Source organism: Delphinapterus leucas, chromosome 2 (assembly GCF_059928025.1).
Source record: "Delphinapterus leucas isolate spDelLeu-1000000601 "Yukka" chromosome 2, BTC_Dleu_Yukka2, whole genome shotgun sequence".
NCBI classification, from domain to species: Eukaryota; Metazoa; Chordata; class Mammalia; order Artiodactyla; family Monodontidae; genus Delphinapterus; species Delphinapterus leucas.
In genome coordinates, this window is record NC_143130.1 from 54,402,994 (window position 1) to 54,423,921 (window position 20,928).

The 20,928-nt window shown below is 39.2% G+C and overlaps 1 protein-coding gene across 6 annotated transcripts in view; it reads right to left on the reverse strand.

Annotated features, from left to right (window-relative positions):
* Positions 1 to 20,928, reverse strand: part of CERS3 (ceramide synthase 3) — a 121,215-nt gene that overhangs the window by 91,316 nt on the left and 8,971 nt on the right. For 3 of the 6 annotated variants that reach the window (XM_022598904.3, XM_089906897.1, XM_089906896.1), the window contains one exon: positions 8,884 to 9,057. In XM_022598904.3, the coding sequence (XP_022454612.1) occupies positions 8,884 to 9,056 (173 nt within the window). In that variant the 5' untranslated portion in view covers position 9,057. Of the gene's footprint in view, positions 1 to 8,883; positions 9,058 to 9,632; positions 9,817 to 13,680; positions 13,797 to 20,476; position 20,928 lie in introns of those variants that run through there. The other 3 variants (XM_089906894.1, XM_089906895.1, XM_089906898.1) reach the window with 3 other exon arrangements.

The following is a 20,928-nucleotide window of genomic DNA, read 5'->3' on the forward strand; positions in this document are numbered from 1 at the left end:
GGACAGTCTCAGAGACCTCTGGGACAACATTAAATGCACCAACATTCGAATTATAGGGGTTCCAGAAGAAGAAGAGAAAAAGAAAGGGACTGAGAAAATATTTGAAGAGATTATAGTTGAAAACTTCCCTAATATGGGAAAGGAAATAGTTAATCAAGTCCAGGAAGCACAGAGACTCCCATACAGGATAAATCCAAGGAGAAACACGCCAAGATACATATTAATCAAACTGTCAAAAATTAAATACAAAGAAAACATATTAAAAGCAGCAAGGGAAAAACAACAAATAACACACAAGGGAATCCCCATAATGTTAACAGCTGATCTTTCAGCAGAAACTCTGCAAGCTAGAAGGGACTGGCAGGATATATTTAAAGTGATGAAGGAGAAAAACCTGCAACCAAGATTACTCTACCCAGCAAGGATGTCATCTAGATTTGATGGAGAAATTAAAACCTTTACAGACAAGCAAAAGCTGAGAGAGTTCAGCACCACCAAACCAGCTTTACAGCAAATGTTAAAGGACCTTCTCTAGGCAAGAAACACAAGAGAAGGAAACGACCTACAATAACGAACCCAAAACAATTAAGAAAATGGGAATAGGAACATACATATCGATAATTACCTTAAATGTAAATGGATTAAATGCTCCCACCAAAAGACACAGACTGGGTGAATGGATACAAAAACAAGACCCATATATATGCTGTCTACAAGAGACCCACTTCAGACCTAGAGACACATACAGACTGAAAGTGAGGGGATGGAAAAAGATATTCCATGCAAATGGAAACCAAAAGAAAGCTGGAGTAGCAATTCTCATATCAGACAAAATAGACTTTAAAATAAAGACTATTAGAAGAGACAAAGAAGGACACTACATAATGATCAAGGGATTGATCCAAGAAGAAGATATAACAATTGTAAATATTTATGCACCTAACATAGGAGCACCTCAATACATAAGGCAAATACTAACAGCCATAAAAGGGGAGACTGACAGTAACACAATCATAGTAGGGGACTTTAACACCCCACTTTCACCAATGGACAGATCATCCAAAATGAAAATAAATAAGGAAACACAAGCTTTAAATGATACATTAAACAAGATGGACTTAATTGATATTTAGAGGACATTCCATCCAAAAACAACAGAATGCACACTTTTCTCAAGTGCTCATGGAACATTCTCCAGGATAGATCATATCTTGGATCACAAATCAAGCCTTGGTAAATTTAGGAAAATTGAAATTGTATCAAGTATCTTTTCTGACCAAAACGCTATGAGACTAGATATCAATTACAGGAAAAGATCTGTAAAAAATACAAACACATGGAGGCTAAACAATACAGTACTTAATAACGAAGTGATCACTGAAGAAATCAAAGAGGAAATAACAAAATACCTACAAACAAATGACAATGGAGACACGACGACCCAAAACCTACGGGATGCAGCAAAAGCAGTTCTAAGAGGGAAGTTTATAGCAATACAATCCTACTTTAAGAAACAGGAAACATCTTGAATAAAAAACCTAATCTTGCACCTAAAGCTATTAGAGAAAGAAGAAAAAAAATCCCAAAGTTAGCAGAAGGAAAGAAATCATAAAAATCAGATCAGAAATAAATGAAAAAGAAATGAAGGAAACTATAGCAAAGATCCATAAAACTAAAAGCTTGTTCTTTGAGAAGATAAACAAAATTGATAAACCATTAGCCAGACTCATCAAGAAAAAAAGGGAGAAGACTCAAATCAATAGAATTCGAAATGAAAAAGGAGAAATAACAACTGACACTGCAGAAATACAAAAGATCATGAGAGATTACTACAAGCAACTCTATGCCAATAAAATGGACAACCTGGAAGAAATGAACAAATTCTTAGAAAAGCACAACCTGCCAAGACTAAATCAGGAAGAAATAGAAAATATGAACAGACCGATCACAAGCAATGAAATTGAAACTGTGATTAAAAATCTTCCAACACACAAAAGCCCAGGACCAGATGGCTTTACAGGCAAATTCTATCAAACCTTTAGAGAAGAGCTAACACCTATCCTTCTCAAACTCTTCCAAATATAGCAGAGGGAGGAACACTCCCAAACTCATTCTATGAGGCCACCATCACCTTGATACCAAAACCAGACAAGGATGTCACAAAGAAAGAAAACTACAGGCCAGTATCACTGATGAACATAGATGCAAAAATCCTCAACAAAATACTAGCAAACAGAATCCAACAGCACATTAAAAGGATCATACACCATGATCAAGTGGGGTTTATTCCTGGAATGCAAGGATTCTTCAATATATGCAAATCAATCAACGTGATACACCATACTAACAAATTGAAGGACAAAAACCGTATGGTCATCTCAATAGATACAGAGAAAACTTCTGAGAAAATTCAACACCCATTTAAGATAAAAAAAACCCTGCAGAAAGTAGGCATAGAGGGAACTTGCCTCAACAGAATAAAGGCCATATATGACAAACCCACAGCCAAAATCGTCCTCAATGGTGAAAAACTGAAAGCATTTCCACTAAGATCAGGAACAAGACAAGGTTGCCCACTCTCACCACTCGTATTCAACATAGTTTTGGAAGTTTTAGCCACAGCAATCAGAGAAGAAAAGGAAATAAAAGGAATCCAAATTCGAAAATAAGAAGTAAAGCTGTCACTTTTTGCAGATGACATGATACTATACATAGAGAATCCTAAATATGCTACCAGAAAATACTAGAGCTAAGCAATGAATTTGGTAAAGTAGCAGGATACAAAATTAATGCACAGAAATCTCTGGCATTCCTATACACTAATGATGAAAAATCTGAAAGTGAAATCAAGAAAACACTCCCATTTACCACTGCAGCAAAAAGAATAAAATATCTAGGAATAAACCTACCTAAGGAGACAAAAGACCTGTATGCAGAAAATTATAAGACACTGATGAAAGAAATTAAAGATGATACAAATAGATGGAAAGATGTACCATGTTCTTCGATTGGAAGAATCAACATTGTGAAAATGACTCTACTACCCAAAGCAATCTACAGATTCAATGCAATCCCTATCAAACTACCACTGGCATTTTTCACAGAACTAGAAAAGAAAATTTCACAATTTGTATGGAAACACAAAAGACCCCAAATAGCCAAAGCAATCTTGAGAACGAAAAATGGATCTGGAGGAATCAGGCTCCCTGACTTCAGACTATACTACAAAGCTACAGTAATCAAGATAGTATGGTACTGGCACAAAAACAGAAATATAGATCAATAGAACAGGATAGAAAGTCCAGAGATAAACCCATGCACATATGGTCACCTTATGTTCGATAAAGGAGGCAGGAATGTACAGTGGAAAAAGAACAGCCTCTTCAATAAGTGGTGCTGTGGGCTTCCCTGGTGGTGCAGTGGTTGAGAATCTGCCTGCCAATGCAAGGGACACGGGTTCAAGCCCTGGTCTGGGAAGGTCCCACATGCCGCAGAGCAACTAGGCCCATGAGCCACACTACTGAGCCTGCAAGTCTGGAGCTTGTGCTCCGCAACAAGAGAGGCCACGACAGTGAGAGGCCCGCACACCATGATGAAGAGTGGCCCCCACTCGCCACAACTAGAGAAAGCCCTCGCACAGAAATGAAGACCCAACACAGCGAAAAATAAATTAATTAATTAATTAAAATTTAAAAAAATAAAAATAAATAAGTGGTGCTGGGAAAACTGGACAGGTACATGTAAAAGTATGAGATTAGATCACTCCCTAACACCATACACAAAAATAAACTCAAAATGGTTTAAAGACCTAAATGTAAGGCCAGACACTATCAAACTCTTAGAGGAAAACATAGGCAGAACACTCTATGACATAAAACACAGCAAGATCCTTTTTGACCCACCTCCCAGAGAAATGTAAATAAAAACAAAAATAAACAAATGGGACCTAATGAAACTTCAAAGCTTTTGCACAGCAAAGGAAACCATAAACAAGACCAAAACAGAACCCTCAGAATGGGAGAAAATATTTGCAAATGAAGCAACTGACAAAGGATTAATCTCCAAAATTTACAAGCAGCTCATGCAGCTCAATAACAAAAAAACAAACAACCCAATCCAAAAATGGGCAGAAGACCTAAATAGACATTTCTCCAAAGAAGATATACAGACTGCCAACAAACACATGAAAGAATGCTCAACATTATTAATCATTAGAGAAATGCAGATCAAAACTACAATGAGATATCATCTCACACCAGTCAGAATGGCCATCATCAAAAAATCTAGAAACAATAAATGCTGGAGAGGGTGTGGAGAAAAGGGAACACTCTTACACTGATGGTGGGAATGTGAATTGGTATAGCCACTATGGAGAACAGTATGGAGGTTCCTTAAAAAAACTACAAATAGAACTACAATATGACCCAGCAATCGTACTACTGGGCATATACCCTGAGAAAACCATAATTCAAAAAAAGTCATGTACCAAAATGTTCATTGCAGCTCTATTTACAATAGCCAGAACATGGAAACAACCTAAGTGTCCATTAGCGGATGAATGGATAAAGAAGATGTGGCACATATATACAATGGAATATTACTCAGCCATGAAAAGAAATGAAATTAAGCTATTTGTAATGAGGTGGATGGACCTAGAGTCTGTCATATAGAGTGAAGTAAGTCAGAAAGAGAAAGACAAATACCATATGCTAACACATATATATGGAATTAAAAATAAATGTCATGAAGAACCTAGGGGTAAGACAGGAGTAAAGACACAGACCTACTAGAGAATGGACTTGAAGATATGGGGAGGGGGAAGGGTAAGCTGTGACAAAGTAAGAGAGTGGCATGGACATATACACACTACCAAATGTAAAATAGATAGCTAGTGGGAAGCAGCCGCATAGCACAGGGAGATCAGCTCGGTGCTTTGTGACCACCTAGAGGTGTGGGATAAGGAGGGTGGGAGGGAGGGAGACGCAAGAGGGAAGAGATATGGGAACATATGTACATGTATAACTCATTCACTTTGTTATAAAGCAGAAACTAGCACACCATTGTAAAGCAATTATACTCCAATAAAGAAGAAAGGAAAAAAGAAAGAAAGAAAGAAAGAAAGAAAGAAAGAAAGAAAGAAAGAAAGAAAGAAAGAAAGAAAGAAAGAAAAAAGAGAAATAATGGTCCTGTTTGTTAACATGTCCAGGCTTCAAGGACAGAATAACATTTTCAGTAGAACAGAGGAAGTATATAAGTACAGTTTTCTACTTTAGCATTATCCTTTCATTTCAAAAAAATCTAGAAAATCAATCAATTCATGTTATGTAAGTGTAAATAAATATGAATAGGTACTTAATTAAAAACCTATTTTGAAAAAGGAGAGAATAAAGAAGCACAATAAGTATTTGATAAACTGAACTGAAAAGAAGAGGGAAATGACAGATCTTAGCTCTAGAAGGACCTTAGACTAAGATGAAATTTCCTGAACTTTCATTTTATTGATATAGAATAGAAGGGAAAAGTCCAAGAGGAAGAAAAGAGAACGTGAACTTCTGCTCCCATGTAAATGGTTCAAAGTTAGATTAATTACCAGGAAATGAGTCTCAGGTTTGCTACTACTGCAGAACTGAGCCCTCAGATGGCCTCATTCAGACACCCACATAGCCCGCTCTTCCTTTAGCACTACATCAGTTACCTGTGAGCCAAAAGCCAAGGAATCCCAGAGCACTACCCCCCACATATTTTTTTTTCCAATATTGTTTTGTAGAATAAAAAAGAAGGCAGGCCTAGGCAGATATTAAGCATGTGAGGGCTTCCCTGGTGGCGCAGTGGTTGAGAGTCCGCCTGCCAATGCAGGGGACGCGGGTTCATGCCACGGTCTGGGAGGATCCCACGTGCCGCGGAGCAGCTGCGCCCGTGGGCCATAGCCGCTGAGCCTGCGCATCCGGAGCCTGTGCTCGGCAACGGGAGAGGCCACAGCAGTGAAAGGCCCGCGGCCCTCGTACCACAAACTTCTCCTAAGCAGAAACAATAGCCTATTGCCATTAAGATTGATTCCCATTTCTTAAGGTTTGAAAGGCTCTTTGACCAGATTTAATTAGAGGGTTTTATATGAGAGAACAAAATATCTGAAGTAATGCAAGTCTCAGATAACATTTAAGTCCAATGTACTATTTTGAGACTGTTTCAATTGAAGACGGTTAGCAACAATCCTTTTTCAACTCCTGTAAACTGCTACACCTACCCTTCTTTAAAGAATCCCATCATGCCCTCATGTTGCTCAGTGGAAATGGTAGAGGTGGGGTATCTATTCATTGTACCATTAAGTAAAAGCAAAAAGATTACCTTCTGATTTTACCACCCCCATCCCTGCCTTGGACCCTTCCAGGACCATAATTTACTCTGAGATAATGTGCTTATTCCACAAGTGCTTAAATTTGAGTAGCTTAGATCCTCTCTAAATCATACTTCAGACACAAAAAAGAGTGTATAGAAGAGTCTGGATATACTAGTTAAAAATTGTTATTCTAGACCCCTCCCCACCAAAAAAATTAAAACATAAGGTAAAACTTGTAAGGAAAGGAAATTCTAAATACAAAGCAAATGTCAGTCACTTTCAAATGATCTACTTGTTTGTTCTTTATCCATCTGTCTCTCTACTCCTTTCTGGGAAGGGCCCTTACTTCCTCATCTTAAATGGCTCCTGGTTAGTACTAAAAGATAAAAATAAGCCAGCCAAATCACAACTCCTGGTCACTTCCTAGAATGAGGAGGTGTAACACAAACACAGTCCAGGACAAAAGAAGGAAGCTTTCTTGTGATACATATACCATAGGATATGCTGAAACACTGTGTCAAATTTATACGAATTTTTGATAGTTAAGAAAAGTTCACATTTGCTATCATTCCCTTAAGCCATGTCTTCTATACTCCCAAAGGATATTAATTTACTCTCTTTTGCCACCAGGAGTATTTCATTGTGAAAGTCCAAGAAGTACCGGTACAGGGGAAAATAAAAACCCAGCAACCCTGAACCTGGTGTCATACCATGGGGATTAAAGTCCCAGATCTACTCCCGACATACTAACCATGTGACCTTGGCCATCTCACTTACCTCTCATTTTCTTGACTGAGATCACACCACTTATGATTTTCTGTACCTCTTAAAATATGTTTCTATTCAAATGCAAGGTGTAAGTAATATTTTATTTATGATCTAAGTGGTTTAGTCTAAGGCAAAAGATATAGAAGCCCTGAAAAAATATAAACTTATACTTCAAAAAGCATGATCTTGCTCCCATGTTAAATTTTCCTTCCTTCTATTGCATTAAAAGAAATATGAAAAAAAAGAGAGATATGAGATTAGTGGAGCAACACATAGTTTTCTGTAGTGTCATGGGATGGAAAAAACTAAGGGTGAGTAATTCGTAGTTAAAGTTATAAGGAGTTACAAAAGACTATACTTAACCCCTTGAGAAGAAGCAAGAATGGTCCTACGAATTAAAAGAAGATTGGATTCCTTCCTGATAATTGTTGGAGAGGCCAAGACCAGGGCATAACAAGTTCGTCCTCCACAACTATGCTGCTTTGGCAAACAAAAATTTTTCTAGTTCACTGTCTGATCAAAATGTTAAAAATGGATCTGTCCACCAAAAAGTAGGAAATCTGCAGTGCAAATAAGTAGAGGACCTGGATGACAAGTTCAAAGATCACCAGACACTCTGCAAGAAAAGCAAGTATTTCAGGACAGCAGAGTAATTTGCTAATTTGGAAGTGCAGTGGCACAATGCTACTTTATTTAGGCATTCTTTGACAAATCCAAACATGTGAGTAAAAGTAAAATTAACTGTCAAAAAGGAAGAACATTTTCAAATGTTCTCAGCTAGAGCTTAGTGGTATTGAGGGGCTTTCTTTTCCTCCCAATAGCAATAGCACATTGTTGGCCCAAGTGAAGCTGTTATTTGTACAAAAACCTTTTGGACAATCCATGAAACAGAGTTGGTCAAACTAACTCTTGAGATAAGGACCCTGCAAATGGTTATGAACATATGATCTGCATTACAGTTAGTCTTGGACAAAATGATCTTTATCAGATTTTGTCTTAAGTTTATCCAAGTCTTGACATTTGAATATTGTTTTTGCTCCAAAAAAATTAATGTGCTAATAACAGTTTTTTGAAATAGAGACAACTACAGAGATTATAGATGAACATTTATCTTCAGTTATCATAACACTAGTACAGTTTTAATAGAAGGTTGGAGGTAATATCTATTTAAATTAAATTAAGAAAAAGAAAAGAAGTTTACTTTTTCTGAGAAAGCAAATTGATATTTTTCTTTGATTTCCTTATACCTTGGAATGAAGGTCTGCTATTAAAACTTTCAATAAACCTTTAAAGTAAACTATACTATAAAGCAATATTAAGTTTGGTCTTTAATGAGCCATTTTTGCTATTTTATAGGCATTCAAAAATGATAATGCATCCCCAAATGATAATGCATCCCCTAGTCATACTCTCCTAATACTGCCAACAAAGACATGGGGATGCATATCCATTGTCAGACAACATGGTACATGGAACATGAGCTGAGTTCTTGTACCGTCATTGACACTAATAAGCTCTGTGATCCTTAACCTCTCTTGATCTCAATTTTCTTCATTGTAAAACTAATGTACTTGAGGAGATTGTGTTTCTAATTTTTATTTGTTCAGTCTAGATAATATTTAGTGTGCATTTAATTTCATGAACTCCCCTAAGAATCTGTAGCCCATTAGTGGTGACCTCCGAACAACACATTCTTTAAGAATCTTACCAAAATTCTTTATTCTAGAGGTGGGGCAAAGAAGGGGAATGGGGAGGAAAGACATACAAACACTACTTACTTTTCAAAAAAATGTCTGATAATTATCAAGCCAAAAGCATATGGAATGGTCATACATAAATGAGAGGGTTTCACAAAGACGAGTCCATCATGATCTTCAAGATCTGACCACTTTATTGTTGGAGGAAGCCAGAATCTTTCCAACCAAAACCATTCTTTAAACATCTGAAACATTCTAGAGAGATGGAAGAAGAATACATTAGACTTATAGAACAAATACTTAAAATTGAGACAACATTGACACCTTTAATCAAAATACCTAAACCCGAGAGTTTAGAACACAGGGTACTACTATTGAACAGAACGGAGCACTATTATTTACCGGGCTCCATGGAGCTTCATTGCATTAAACAGGAATTACTCTGCCAACACTCTCAGAAGAATTTCGGCTGTGGCATGGCAAGCTGAAGTTTGATACACCACTGTTCACACTCTTGGCACAACATGTGTTAATATTATGGGTATGTGTCTTCCTCTTATATGTTTCTATCATATGAAACTTAATCTAACAATAATCTCTACAACTTCAACATGCCAAAGGCCAACCTCATGAAAGCTCCAAGTATGTATAGACCTTCGCTGGTATCCTAAGAACTTCTCCAGGAGATAAAGGGCAAGCATATTTAACTTTGTATCACAATAAAGAATTCGAATTAGTCCATGTCAACAAATATTTACAGAGATTCTATTATTTGTCAAGCCCTGTGCTAGGCACTGAGGATGCAAAGATTAAAAAGACAGCTTTCTTGCCTTAAGGACCTTATATTCTGTGGGCAAGGCAGGCCTGACAGACGACTCTGACACACTTTTTTCAGGTACAATGAAACAGGTTTGTAGTGGGTGCTGTGGGAACAAGGTGACCAGCACTGAGCCCAGCCAAGATGCGTCGGGAAAGCCCACTGGAGCAGATGATCTTGAACAATGTTCAAGATGTCTTAAACGGTAAGTGGAAGTAAACCAGAGAAAGGCAGGAAAATGGGAAAGAGAGAATAGAAGTTTTAAGGGGAGAAAGTACACTGATCAAGTAACCAGAAACATAGAAGAACATTTAGATGCTCCAATCTCATCATTTAGGCTATGACAATTTTAATCTTGACATTTTGACCTTGAGGATGTTTTGATGTAATCCTTTAACAGTTAATCAGACAAAGAAGTCAAACGTCCACAGATTCACAGCAGGGTGGTCAAAATAACTCTGTCAAAACCTCTTGATTTGTAAATACCAGGTGCCCATGGAACACCACCAGCAGTGTGGTTCCACCACAGCCTAAGAATCCAAGGTGTGGGATGCTGGGTCACACACAAGTGCCCAGAGTCTCGGTTTATTGTCCTGGCATAATTAATAATAGTGCCCCTTCCTTTCATAAGTGTCCCAGTTTGGGTAATAAATCATACGGTAACTCTCATCAAAAGGCTGGTGAGGGCTTCCCTGGTGGCGCAGCGGTTGAGAATCTGCCTGCTAATGCAGGGGACACGGGTTTGAGCCCTGGTCTGGGAGGATCTCACATGCCGCAGAGCAACTAGGCCCGTGAGCCATAACTACTGAGCCTGCGAGTCTGGAGCCTGTGCTCCGCAACAAGAGAGGCCATGATAGTGAGAGGCCCATGCACCGTGATGAAGAGTGGCCCCCGCTTGCCACAACTAGAGAAAGCCCTCACACAGAAATGAAGACCCAACACAGCAAAAATAAATAAATTAATTAATAAACTCCTACTCCCAACATCTTCTTAAAAAAAAAAAAAAATGGCTGGTGAGACAGTTCAGACTTGGTCACAGAGTGTCTGCAATCCAGGCTAAGGAGCTTGGGCTTTAACCAGTGGAACCCAGGAAGAGTATTATGCAGAGGAATAAAATAATCAGATATTTTAGAAAGGTTGCTTGGGCAGCCAGGTCCTCTGAGAGCCCACGTGGTATCTTTGTGTCGATTAGAGGATGGTGTCCCCTCTGGGCAGACACAGCCCTTCTTGCCAGCAGAATGAGATCTGGGTTTCAGCCTCCAGAACCCTCGGCCAGGCACACACATGGCTGCTCTCTGGCAGCAATATGGAGTACATTTCAGGACACAGGAAGACTGAAGAGCAATTAGGAGTTTGAAGCACTAAATATGGTCAGAAATTGGAAGCTGCAGAGAGCAGCGGTATCAGGCAGCTGAACCTGCTGATCACGCCATTTATGAGATTACACATGAGATCCAAACTGGGTAGAGAATAAAGAGAGACCAAGAAAGAAATGAGAAGGAGGGAAAAAAATACAAAGCTCAAGGGACCAGAGGCCAAAGAACAAGTCTGGTGGAAGTGGGACCCAAGAGAGCAGAAAGACTCAATCAGAGGTGAGGATCAGAGTGGAGTATCAACATTACAGATTTCTGATTTCAGATGAAGAAGAATTCCAGAGTGTGGACCTCAATATGCTTCAGAAAAATCCACACCAAAACCAAATAACTAACCATGGTGAGATATTTCCTACTTTATTTCATTTCTCATCTGCTGCTCAGAGACACGTGCGTGCAAAGTAGCAGGAAACCGGTCACACCCACACCTGCAAGCCTTGTGTGGAGAAGGAGAGGGGCTGCCTTCTTTTTCATGTATTAATCATTTTACTGTAACTTCTACCCTGGAGGAGGGTAAGTAGCATTAATACAGTAGCAAAATTGTGCAAATATGGTGGAATAAAGATCATCAGGAAATATTTACTGAATACTTTCTATCAGTCTTTGGGTCTACAGAAAGGAAAGGGATGATCCTAGACTTCAGGTAGCTTACAACTGAGTCAGGACTGACCTGGATTTGGACTAGGGAGGAGACAGTGAGAACTGATGAAAGAGTTGTTAGGAAGGAAGAATTAACACACTTTGGAAAGGGAGCTGAGGATTCCAGCCTGGCTGCCTGGGCCATCTGACATAACTAACCAAAGAGGGAATTAAGAGAGGAAATCTGCATTGAAGTGCACAGCCGGATTGGGTCAGAACAAGAGCAGGCACAATTCTTTGAGTGAGACTACAGCTAAAATTCAAAATTCCTACAGATCTTAGAAATGAGCCCAGGTCACGGGAGTCTCTCCTGTAATGGACAAACCTTGTACCGTGCCTGTGTCCCTCACTGCATCAGAACGATCTACTCCTGCAAGGGGAGATCTATTTCTTCCTAAAAGTTTGCCTTAGCATGTTCATTACTATATTAGCTCCAAATTTAATAGACTATGACTCAGGGAACAAATAGCAATGGCAGTGAGTTAGTTCTGATACTATTATAATAATCATTATACAAAATAGTTTGCTCACTCCTAAAATGTAACTCCAGGCAGTAAAGATTATTTTGTCCAGTGTGAAATATAACTAAATAAACAGCTTACAATGGTTATACAGGGGTTGCCACGCTAAATAATATGCAAGCAATGAAAAAAGATTTGTTGAAAGCCTAGTAACTTTAGTATCAAACAACCAAAAACATATATGGGGAGAGAGAAAGAACTCAGAAGTTAAGGGTGGCCCCCTGGTATATGTAGTTCAAATTGAGAAAAAAAATCTACACTATTTCCTCTTTCTTCATGTGCTGCCACCAAACATCAATTACTGCTGCTTCAAAAGAGTTAAGAATCTCTTCTTCACAGGACATACAAAAATTAACTCAAAATGAAGCACAGATCTAAATATAAGGGCTAAAATAATAACACTCTTAGAATATTATATAGGAGTAAATCTTCAACACCTGGGGTTAAGCAAAGCCTTCTTGCATATGACACCCAAAGCACAAACAACAAAATAAAAAATAGATAAATTGGACTTCATCAAAATTAACACATTTTGTGTTTCAATGGATACCATCAAGAAAGTTAAAAGACAATTCATATACAGAGTGTGGAGAAAAGGGAACACTCTTGCACTGTTGGTGGGAATGTAAATTGATACAGCCACTATGGAGAACAGTATGGAGGTTCCTTAAAAAACTAAAAATAGAACTACCATATGACCCAGCAATCCCACTACTGGGCATATACCCTGAGAAAACCATAATTCAAAAAGAGTCATGTACCAAAATGTTTATTGCAGCTCTATTTACAATAGCCAGGACATGGAAGCAACCTAAGTGTCCATCGACAGATGAATGGATAAAGAAGATGTGGCACATATATACAATGGAATATTACTCAGCCATAAAAAGAAATAAATTGAGTTATTTGTAGTGAGATGGATGGATCTAGAGTCTGTCATACAGAGTGAAGTAAGTCAGAAAGAGAAAAACAAATACCATATGCTAACACATATATATGGAAGCTAAGAAAAAAAAAAAAAGGTCATGAAGAACCTAGGGGCAAGAAAGGAATAAAGACACAGACCTACTAGAGAATGGACTTGAGGATATGGGGAGGGGGAAGGGTAAGCTGTGACAAAGTGAGAGAGTGGCATGGACATATATACACTACCAAGCGTAAAGTGGATAGCTAGTGGGAAGCAGCCGCATAGCACAGGGAGATCAGCTCGGTGCTTTGTGACCACCTAGAGGGGTGGGATAGGGAGGGTGGGAGGGAGACACAAGAGGGAGGGGATATGGGGATATATGTGTATGTATAGCTGATTCACTTTGTTATAAAGCAGAAACTAACACACCATTGCAAATCAATTATACTCCAATAAAGATGTTAAAAAATTTTTTAAATTAAATAAATAAATAAAAGTCTCCTTCTCAGCTTCATCCTCCTTTAACTTTTATATCTTTTAATCCATGACTCAGCCTGAACTTCATGCTAAAGCTTCCTATCATCTCATTTAAGGGTCTTGAGTTTTACCTCCCAAATTCACCTGAGTCAAGGTTGTGTCCATGGGAAATTCCCAGGCGGTGCAGTGGTTCGTGCTCCGCACTTTCACTGCCAAGGATGCGGGTTTGCTCCCTGGTCAAGGAACTAAGATCCCACAAGCTGTGCGGTGCAGCCAAAAAAAAAAAAAAAAGATTGTGTTCATTAACCCAGAAAAATAAATAGTGAAGGAAAGACTATATCCAGATTCAGACTTCAGCATGATTTTAAAGTTAATGGCTTTCTGGGAGAAAATAAAAATTTCATGCTTTAAAAAGTAAAAACAGACTAACTCCTCTGAAGGAGAAATGGCTCTCTCAGATGACAGACTTTGGTATAGAGTGTTCAGGTCAACAGTCTAGCTCTGGGCAGTGGGCTTTACTCATCCAGGCTAACCCTCCAGCCAGCCTCTCTACCATACTTGCTCTCAAGACGAGATCCAGGGCTAAGCAGAGAGAGAACTGGGACTGGCACTCTCCTCCTCTTTTCTGCCATTTCATTCTAGTAGCAAGAAGCAAGTCACATTCTCTTAGCCTCTCAGTAGCTGTCTTAAGGCCACAAGCCTGTTCCAGGACCTCTGGCATCCTTTACAGTCATCTTTCCCTGACTCTAGTGGACAGGATGTGCTGTTCTTGAGGTAGCCCAGCTTCCAGCCCTCCTAGTAGCAGAGGAAATCAGCAATGTGTGTAGAGTTGGTACCATGCCTTTCCCACTGTGAAAGCCAAGATGGACAATTTTCCATCTGCTAGCAGTTGACCTGGGATGGCCTGGGGTTGGCAAAATGGAGGCTTTACTCAGGACTTTGAATCTGGACCAGACCAGGACGAGCTGCATCGGCAGCAGATGGCATTCTGCCTAGGCTGCTGCTGCTGAGAAGACAGTTGTCATCTCTCAGCTTTCTGGCTTTCCTGATCACCTTAGTCTCTTGGTTTCTGCTGTGGTCCAGGTCTGGTCCATCACCCTTCTTTTGGTGCTGTGAGTCACTTTCAGTGAAGCCTTTTGTTTAAGGTAGTAAGAAAGAGGTGGATTCCATTGCTTACAATCAAGAGCACTGACTGATGCACCTAGCATTTTCCCCACTCTCCTTCAGGAGAAACAGATAGCTCCAATTAAGCTGTCTGAACCTTAAATTTAGCAGAAGTGCCTGTTCTTAGGATTTCCTTCTAAAGTTTAAATGGGGAAGCAGGAACTCCCTTGAGTAACTGAGGAGGGACTGGCAGCCTGTAGCATCTGTCAGTTTCTCCCTCTGGTTAGCCTTGGATCTCATCTTGCCCACAATGGGCACTTGTTGGTCCCCTTTTCTTTCTTTCTCTCCCATTTTTGCTCCTGTTCTGCCTACATTTCAAATGCGACAGTGGCACTCAGTCACTACTTAAGGGTTTTTTGGTTGTTCAGTGTAACAGAGGCTGCTGGCTTCCCTGACTCAGCCTTAAAAAGATGCCTGGTGGATGACAAACATTACCTACACAGTGAGTGGAACGGTACCTGTATGCTGTGTTAACTATTGTGATATTTAAACAATCCTCAGATGGAAAGAGAATTAGAAAATATTGAGATGGAGAGATACCTGTGTTTTTAAAACCCCACAAGTTACTGCTCTAAAAAAAAAAAAAAAATCCTGAGCATTTGCAACAATGAATCTGTCATTCAGGAGCCCTGCCTGTGACTCAGTCACTTTTGAACTCTCTGAGAAGCTCACTGACTCCCACATCAAACTCATAGCCCATATCTCATCTTGATTCATTTGGCTGAACTCTAGGCCTTTCTGGCAACTGAAAATTGCCAACCGTGTTGACAACTTTTCAGTCTCTGCTTAGTGTTCTCTCAGAAGCAAACGTATTCATTTACTCCTTGGCCATTCTCAGTCCCTTTTTTTCTCATCAGCTACTCAAACTCCATTTTTTCCCATCCTTTGTACATTCTCTAAGTACTGAAATTCCTACTTAACATAAAAAAAATCTGAAGGAACTACAATTTTTATTTATATAGAAGAATCTGAAGCTATTTTTAAAAATAGGAAATATTTACAAGAAAAGTACCTGCAGTTATTTCTTTTTACTTTGGGGAAGTTCAGTAATGGAGGTGGCATCATAGCCCAGCTGTGTTTTCCCACTAATACTGTGGAAATTTTAAACCCTATTTTCAACTCCAGTGCCAGTAGTTTGCAGGAAGACAATCTAATGAATGTAGGTTTTTATGACTCATTATTTTCTGACCTCATGGATACAGAACCCATCAGGGTGAAGGAAGCCTGTTGAGCCACTTTCTCAGACACACACCATTAAATCTGACCTTAATACTTGAAGAAATAAAATTATCTGGGTTACAAGTTTATCACTATTTGAAGCAACATTTTTGTAAAGTACTGAAAAAATGTGGTACTCTAACTATTGCTGAGGTAAGAACTCCAAGTCAGGCTGAGTCTTTGGACAGCTTCTGGTAACTATCCATCTAATCCCTACTGTAAACATCACATCAGTTTAGAAGATAACTCTACAGAGCATATCTCTTGGACAGAGGGGAGTGACAAGAAAGTATCTCTACAGAACAGAAAATATCTCTCAGATAGAGGACGGTGATGAGAAATGGGAAGTTAGGAAAACAAGTTAAATTGAAGTAAAGGCATATTCCTGAGCAATGCAGTGAGAGACACTCTTGAATCAGTATTCACAATTTCTGAGTATTATTATGGTTGGAGGATATGAGAGTTGGTGAGAGCTTTTGTGACTGGGTGACCAGCTGGATTACAGAGGGGCCAGGGTTCTCTGGTGAAGAGAAAGTCAGCTCCAGAAGAGCAAGGACTTTGCGTGGCTCATACACTACTGTATACCCAAAGTTTGCCACACAGTAGACACTATACAAGTGCTTGCTGAATGAACTGATGGAGGGTTTACTGAGGCTGGAATGGAGTTTTGAACAATAAAGCCATGACACTATGGCCAGAAATTATATCTAATTTATTGATAACTATGTACAACTTCATTTTCGTTAGCTGGAGAACAATTTTTAAAATTTGGTGTAGGAGGTCAGGTAAACATGTTTATCTACCTTTAGTCTACCTTAACTCTACTAACTCAATCAAAAGAACTGGTTTATGATAAAACACAAAAGAAAACATGAGCAGCTACTTGCTTCCTGTGAACAGTGTAAGGACTGAGCCAGCTGTAACTTCCAATTCTGAAAGCATTTTGAGTTGCGCCATTTCAAATGGATAAGACAATGCAAATGACAGAGCAACTTAACTCTGAAGGATATTTATTATGACTAAGTTAGTTTATAAAAAGATAATAAATGCCTGGGCTTATAACTTTAGAAAACTGAAGAGAAGAAAAAAAACCCCCTATACTTTATGTACAGAAGTAATTAACTTACAACAAGATAAAAACAATTTTAATTCCCTCATATTGAATTTTACAGTTATACCAATTTAAAGCCTCAAAGAAATTCAAAACAGATTTAGAGATGAAAAAGAAAATTTCAGAAGATCTGTAGCAGAAACATGGTATTGCCTCAAGGATGCCATTGAGGGGTGTCGGGAAGTCCTAAGTATCCATTGATTCTGCCTTTTAGTTACAGACACCCGCCCCCAGTTTAACCTGGCACGTGGCTACCCTGCCACATGAGGCAACATTTCCCAACCTCCCTCTAGCACGGCTAGGTGTGGCCATGCGTGACCATGTCTGGGTCAATGACACAGGAGTGGGAACTGATTTGGGTAATCTCCCTAAAGGCCAAGCTGCATGTCCTGGCTTCTCTCTGTCTTCCTTCCTGACAGCTGGAAATGGGGATGACAGAACTGGAGCAATTTTTGAAGCCAATTAGCACATTAGCCCTGGTCTACCCATATCTGAACTGTTATGTACAAGAGAAATAAACTTCTATTTCATGTAAGTCATTAGATTTTGACCCTGTTTGCCTGCTCTGTGAAATAAGTCTGGTCCCTTTGGTCCCTTTACCTACTTCCCTTTGCCAGCTGGCCCAGGACCTTTCCAAGTAGGGAGTAGTGGAGAGATACTGCAGGAGGAAGAAGTTTCGCTTTTGGCTCTGGTGCACTCCCAGTGAAGACTCCAGCAGCCCCCATCAGCCAGCAGAATCCACCAGCACCTTCCTGGGGAGTTTTGTGGCCAGAGTGTCTCCAGCGAGACACTTCCCGATGAACAGCACCCTAGAGGGCAGATTTCCCGCAAGTTTCTGAGGGCTAGTTCCATAGCCAGCCAGTTCTGCTGGTTTTCCATAGCGACCCCTCTGTGCCCTCTTCATCAGGGTCTGCACATCAGCCCTGGAGGCCTCTTCCTTGTGTACTGTATCTCTGCCCCAGGGGTCGTGACTGTTTCCTATAGCTGTGATTCCTATACTCTTTAGAGTTCTTCCTACTGGCCGATCCTTCATTCTCTAATCCTGATTGACTTGATGGAAAAGTCCAACAAACTTTACGTGCTTACTCTAACACTAATTAACAAAAGCTTAAGTTATATTGAGCAAATCAAAAAGGCCTCTGAAATTGAAATTAGAAGAAAGGGCCTTCTCATTTTCCCCTTCTAATACTGTATATAGAGTTTGCTTATAGAGTAAAAGTTGACTTGAGATTTTAGGAAGATGTGCTTCTGCCTTTTTGCTTCCACTGATTCCAAAGCATAGGTTAATGTCCCCATGAGCCAGCTATCACTTTCTACTAGAACAATACTCTTTCATTGTTAGTACACATTATGGAAAAATTTCCAGCAAAACTAATAAACCCCTAAAATGCCAACAAGGCACTTGGCATCTGTACGGGGTCATGTTCTCTCTCAAGCGAAGGCTCTGCCCTGGTGCTGTTCTCTTCAGGCCATGTTCCTCTTGGCTCTATAATAAGACTTCACAATATGCCTTGATCTAGGTTCCTAACTTAAATATCCCCTTCCTAACTCGAATAATGAGCCAGTGAAGTTTTAATTCCTAGAAAAGCACAGGCAGGGTCACCATTTGCTGTTGTGTGCAGAAGAAACCCCACCTGGGGATGGCTCTGCCTGAGGCTTATTGCCCAAAACAACTCCAGCTGTGTCTGGAGGCAGCGCTCACCTTCCTCCCCCATGTGTGCACTCTTCTGTGAGTGAGAAGCTTGTGGCATGGCCCTGGACCACTGGACCCCTGTCTGCTTTTCCAGGCTCACTTGTGCATCCCCATCCCCTCACTTTGTGATCCCACAAGCAAGCCGGTCAGCTTTATGACCCTTAGAGCAGAAGGGAAAGTCCTTTCCTGCCTCGGGGCATATGCATAGACTATTCCTTCTGCCTAGAATGCTCTTTTCACCCATCTTCACCCTACTCTCTCCTCCTTATCCTTCAAGTCTCAATTTAAGTATCTCTAAGATCTTCACCAAGACTTTCCATGACCCCTGCACCCCCATCACTCTTACAGCTAAAAGAAATATTCCTGTTAGATGCTACCATCACTCCATTCTTTTTCTTCATAACATGTATCAAATTTGTAATTATATGTATGTTGATTTGATTAAAGTCTGGTTCCCTCCCCAGACTTCCAGATCCATGAGGTCGGGGCTAAAATTGTTTTACTCACAATAGCATCCATAACTTGGCATACGGAAAGCGTACAAACAGTAAATGCTAAATAGATATTAAGGGAGCCAGTATAACACAGTTGTCAAGCACATGGACTCTGGAGCCAGACTGCCTGGGTTCTGACACTTAACTAGCTATGTGCCCTTGGACAACTAACTTAATGTCAGTTTCCCCATCTACAAAATGGAAATAATAATTGTACCACCCTGATGAGGTTGTTTAAATAACAAAGTGAGTAAATGTTTGTAAATCACTGTATTACATGCCTGTTAAACGTAAATCGGAGTCAAGTTATCAAATACCAGGTTGCCCTTCTAAAGAGAGCAACTAAATGAACTTCCAGGTCATAAAATTCTATAATTTACACCTATTAAATTAGAAGACATTATTTAAAAATACTACTCAGTGCTAACTATGCTATAAATGTCTCATATATATCATTTACATATAAATGTACATTCCTATGTTACTGGTGGCAACGTAAATGATACTACCCTTTTGGAATCGGATAATAAATTTTAGGAGTCACCTAAATGTTCCTGCCTACCTAGAAATACATGTAAACTGGAAAGAAAACTTTTTAAACTATAGTTAATAAATAACACTTCAGTACTAGTAAATAATGGATTTTTAAAATATGGAATGTTTAAGTACATTTTGAAATGTTAACTCTAATAATAATCAATTAATGCTAAAATTGTAAAATTTATAAACATGAAAAGTGTTATGACATGTTTAAAAAAGAAAATTCAAAATTATATCTATACTATGATCATATGATGGTATATGATCTCGTATAATATACTATTTTAATCATACACATATATGTGTGTGTAAAGACAAAAACTAGAAAGAAACATGAAAAAATAATTGATATGCTAGAACAGTAAAACTCTGCATATTTAAGATTTTAAATTATTGTTTTCCCAGTATGCACCCAGCTTCCCATACTAAAAGGTGTTATTAAGGTGATTTATTTCACATTAATATATTTTAAGAGGCTAACTTTTTAAGTTAATGTTTCATATACAAAAAGTAATAGATGATTTGAAGTAAGGCAAGTTTGCTACCTACGTAAAACTTATCACAGCCTTTTTACACACACAAACAGGTAACTGAAAATTTAAAATGTGCTTCCTTGGTCAACAGGAAGACAGGCTCTTGTGACCTATCTATAATCTGACTTTAGATTCTGGAGATAATAAAGATAATGCAGAAAAAGCCATTTAAGGAGGGAGTATTCACCAAAAAGTAATTCTCCTGGATGCCTCTTCACCTTTATCGGATCTCTGGTTCATCTCTGTCCTGGTCATTAATTGACAAAGATTGCCAAAGGCCAGCTCAGGAACAAGAGAGGTAAGTGACTGAGGAAGTTTATTTAGACTGGTAACATGGATAGGAGGTTGCAGAAAAACAGGTAAGACTGAAATCAGAAGGGTGTAAAGCAAAGTTGCACAATGGATAAGTTTTAGAAGAATGCAAATCCTGGGGTTCAAAGAAAAGGGGTCCAAGATGACTGAGAAGAAATCTATGAGAAAGTTACATAGATTTGATAATTCTGCCTTCAAAGGTAGAATTCCCTTCCCCTATTGCCCCTGTTCCCGCCCCCCTTTTTAGTTAACTTTAGAAGTCTAAAATATAAATTAACAGCTGGGTAACCAGGCAATGGTGTTGCAATGTAAAGAAATTTTAACCCA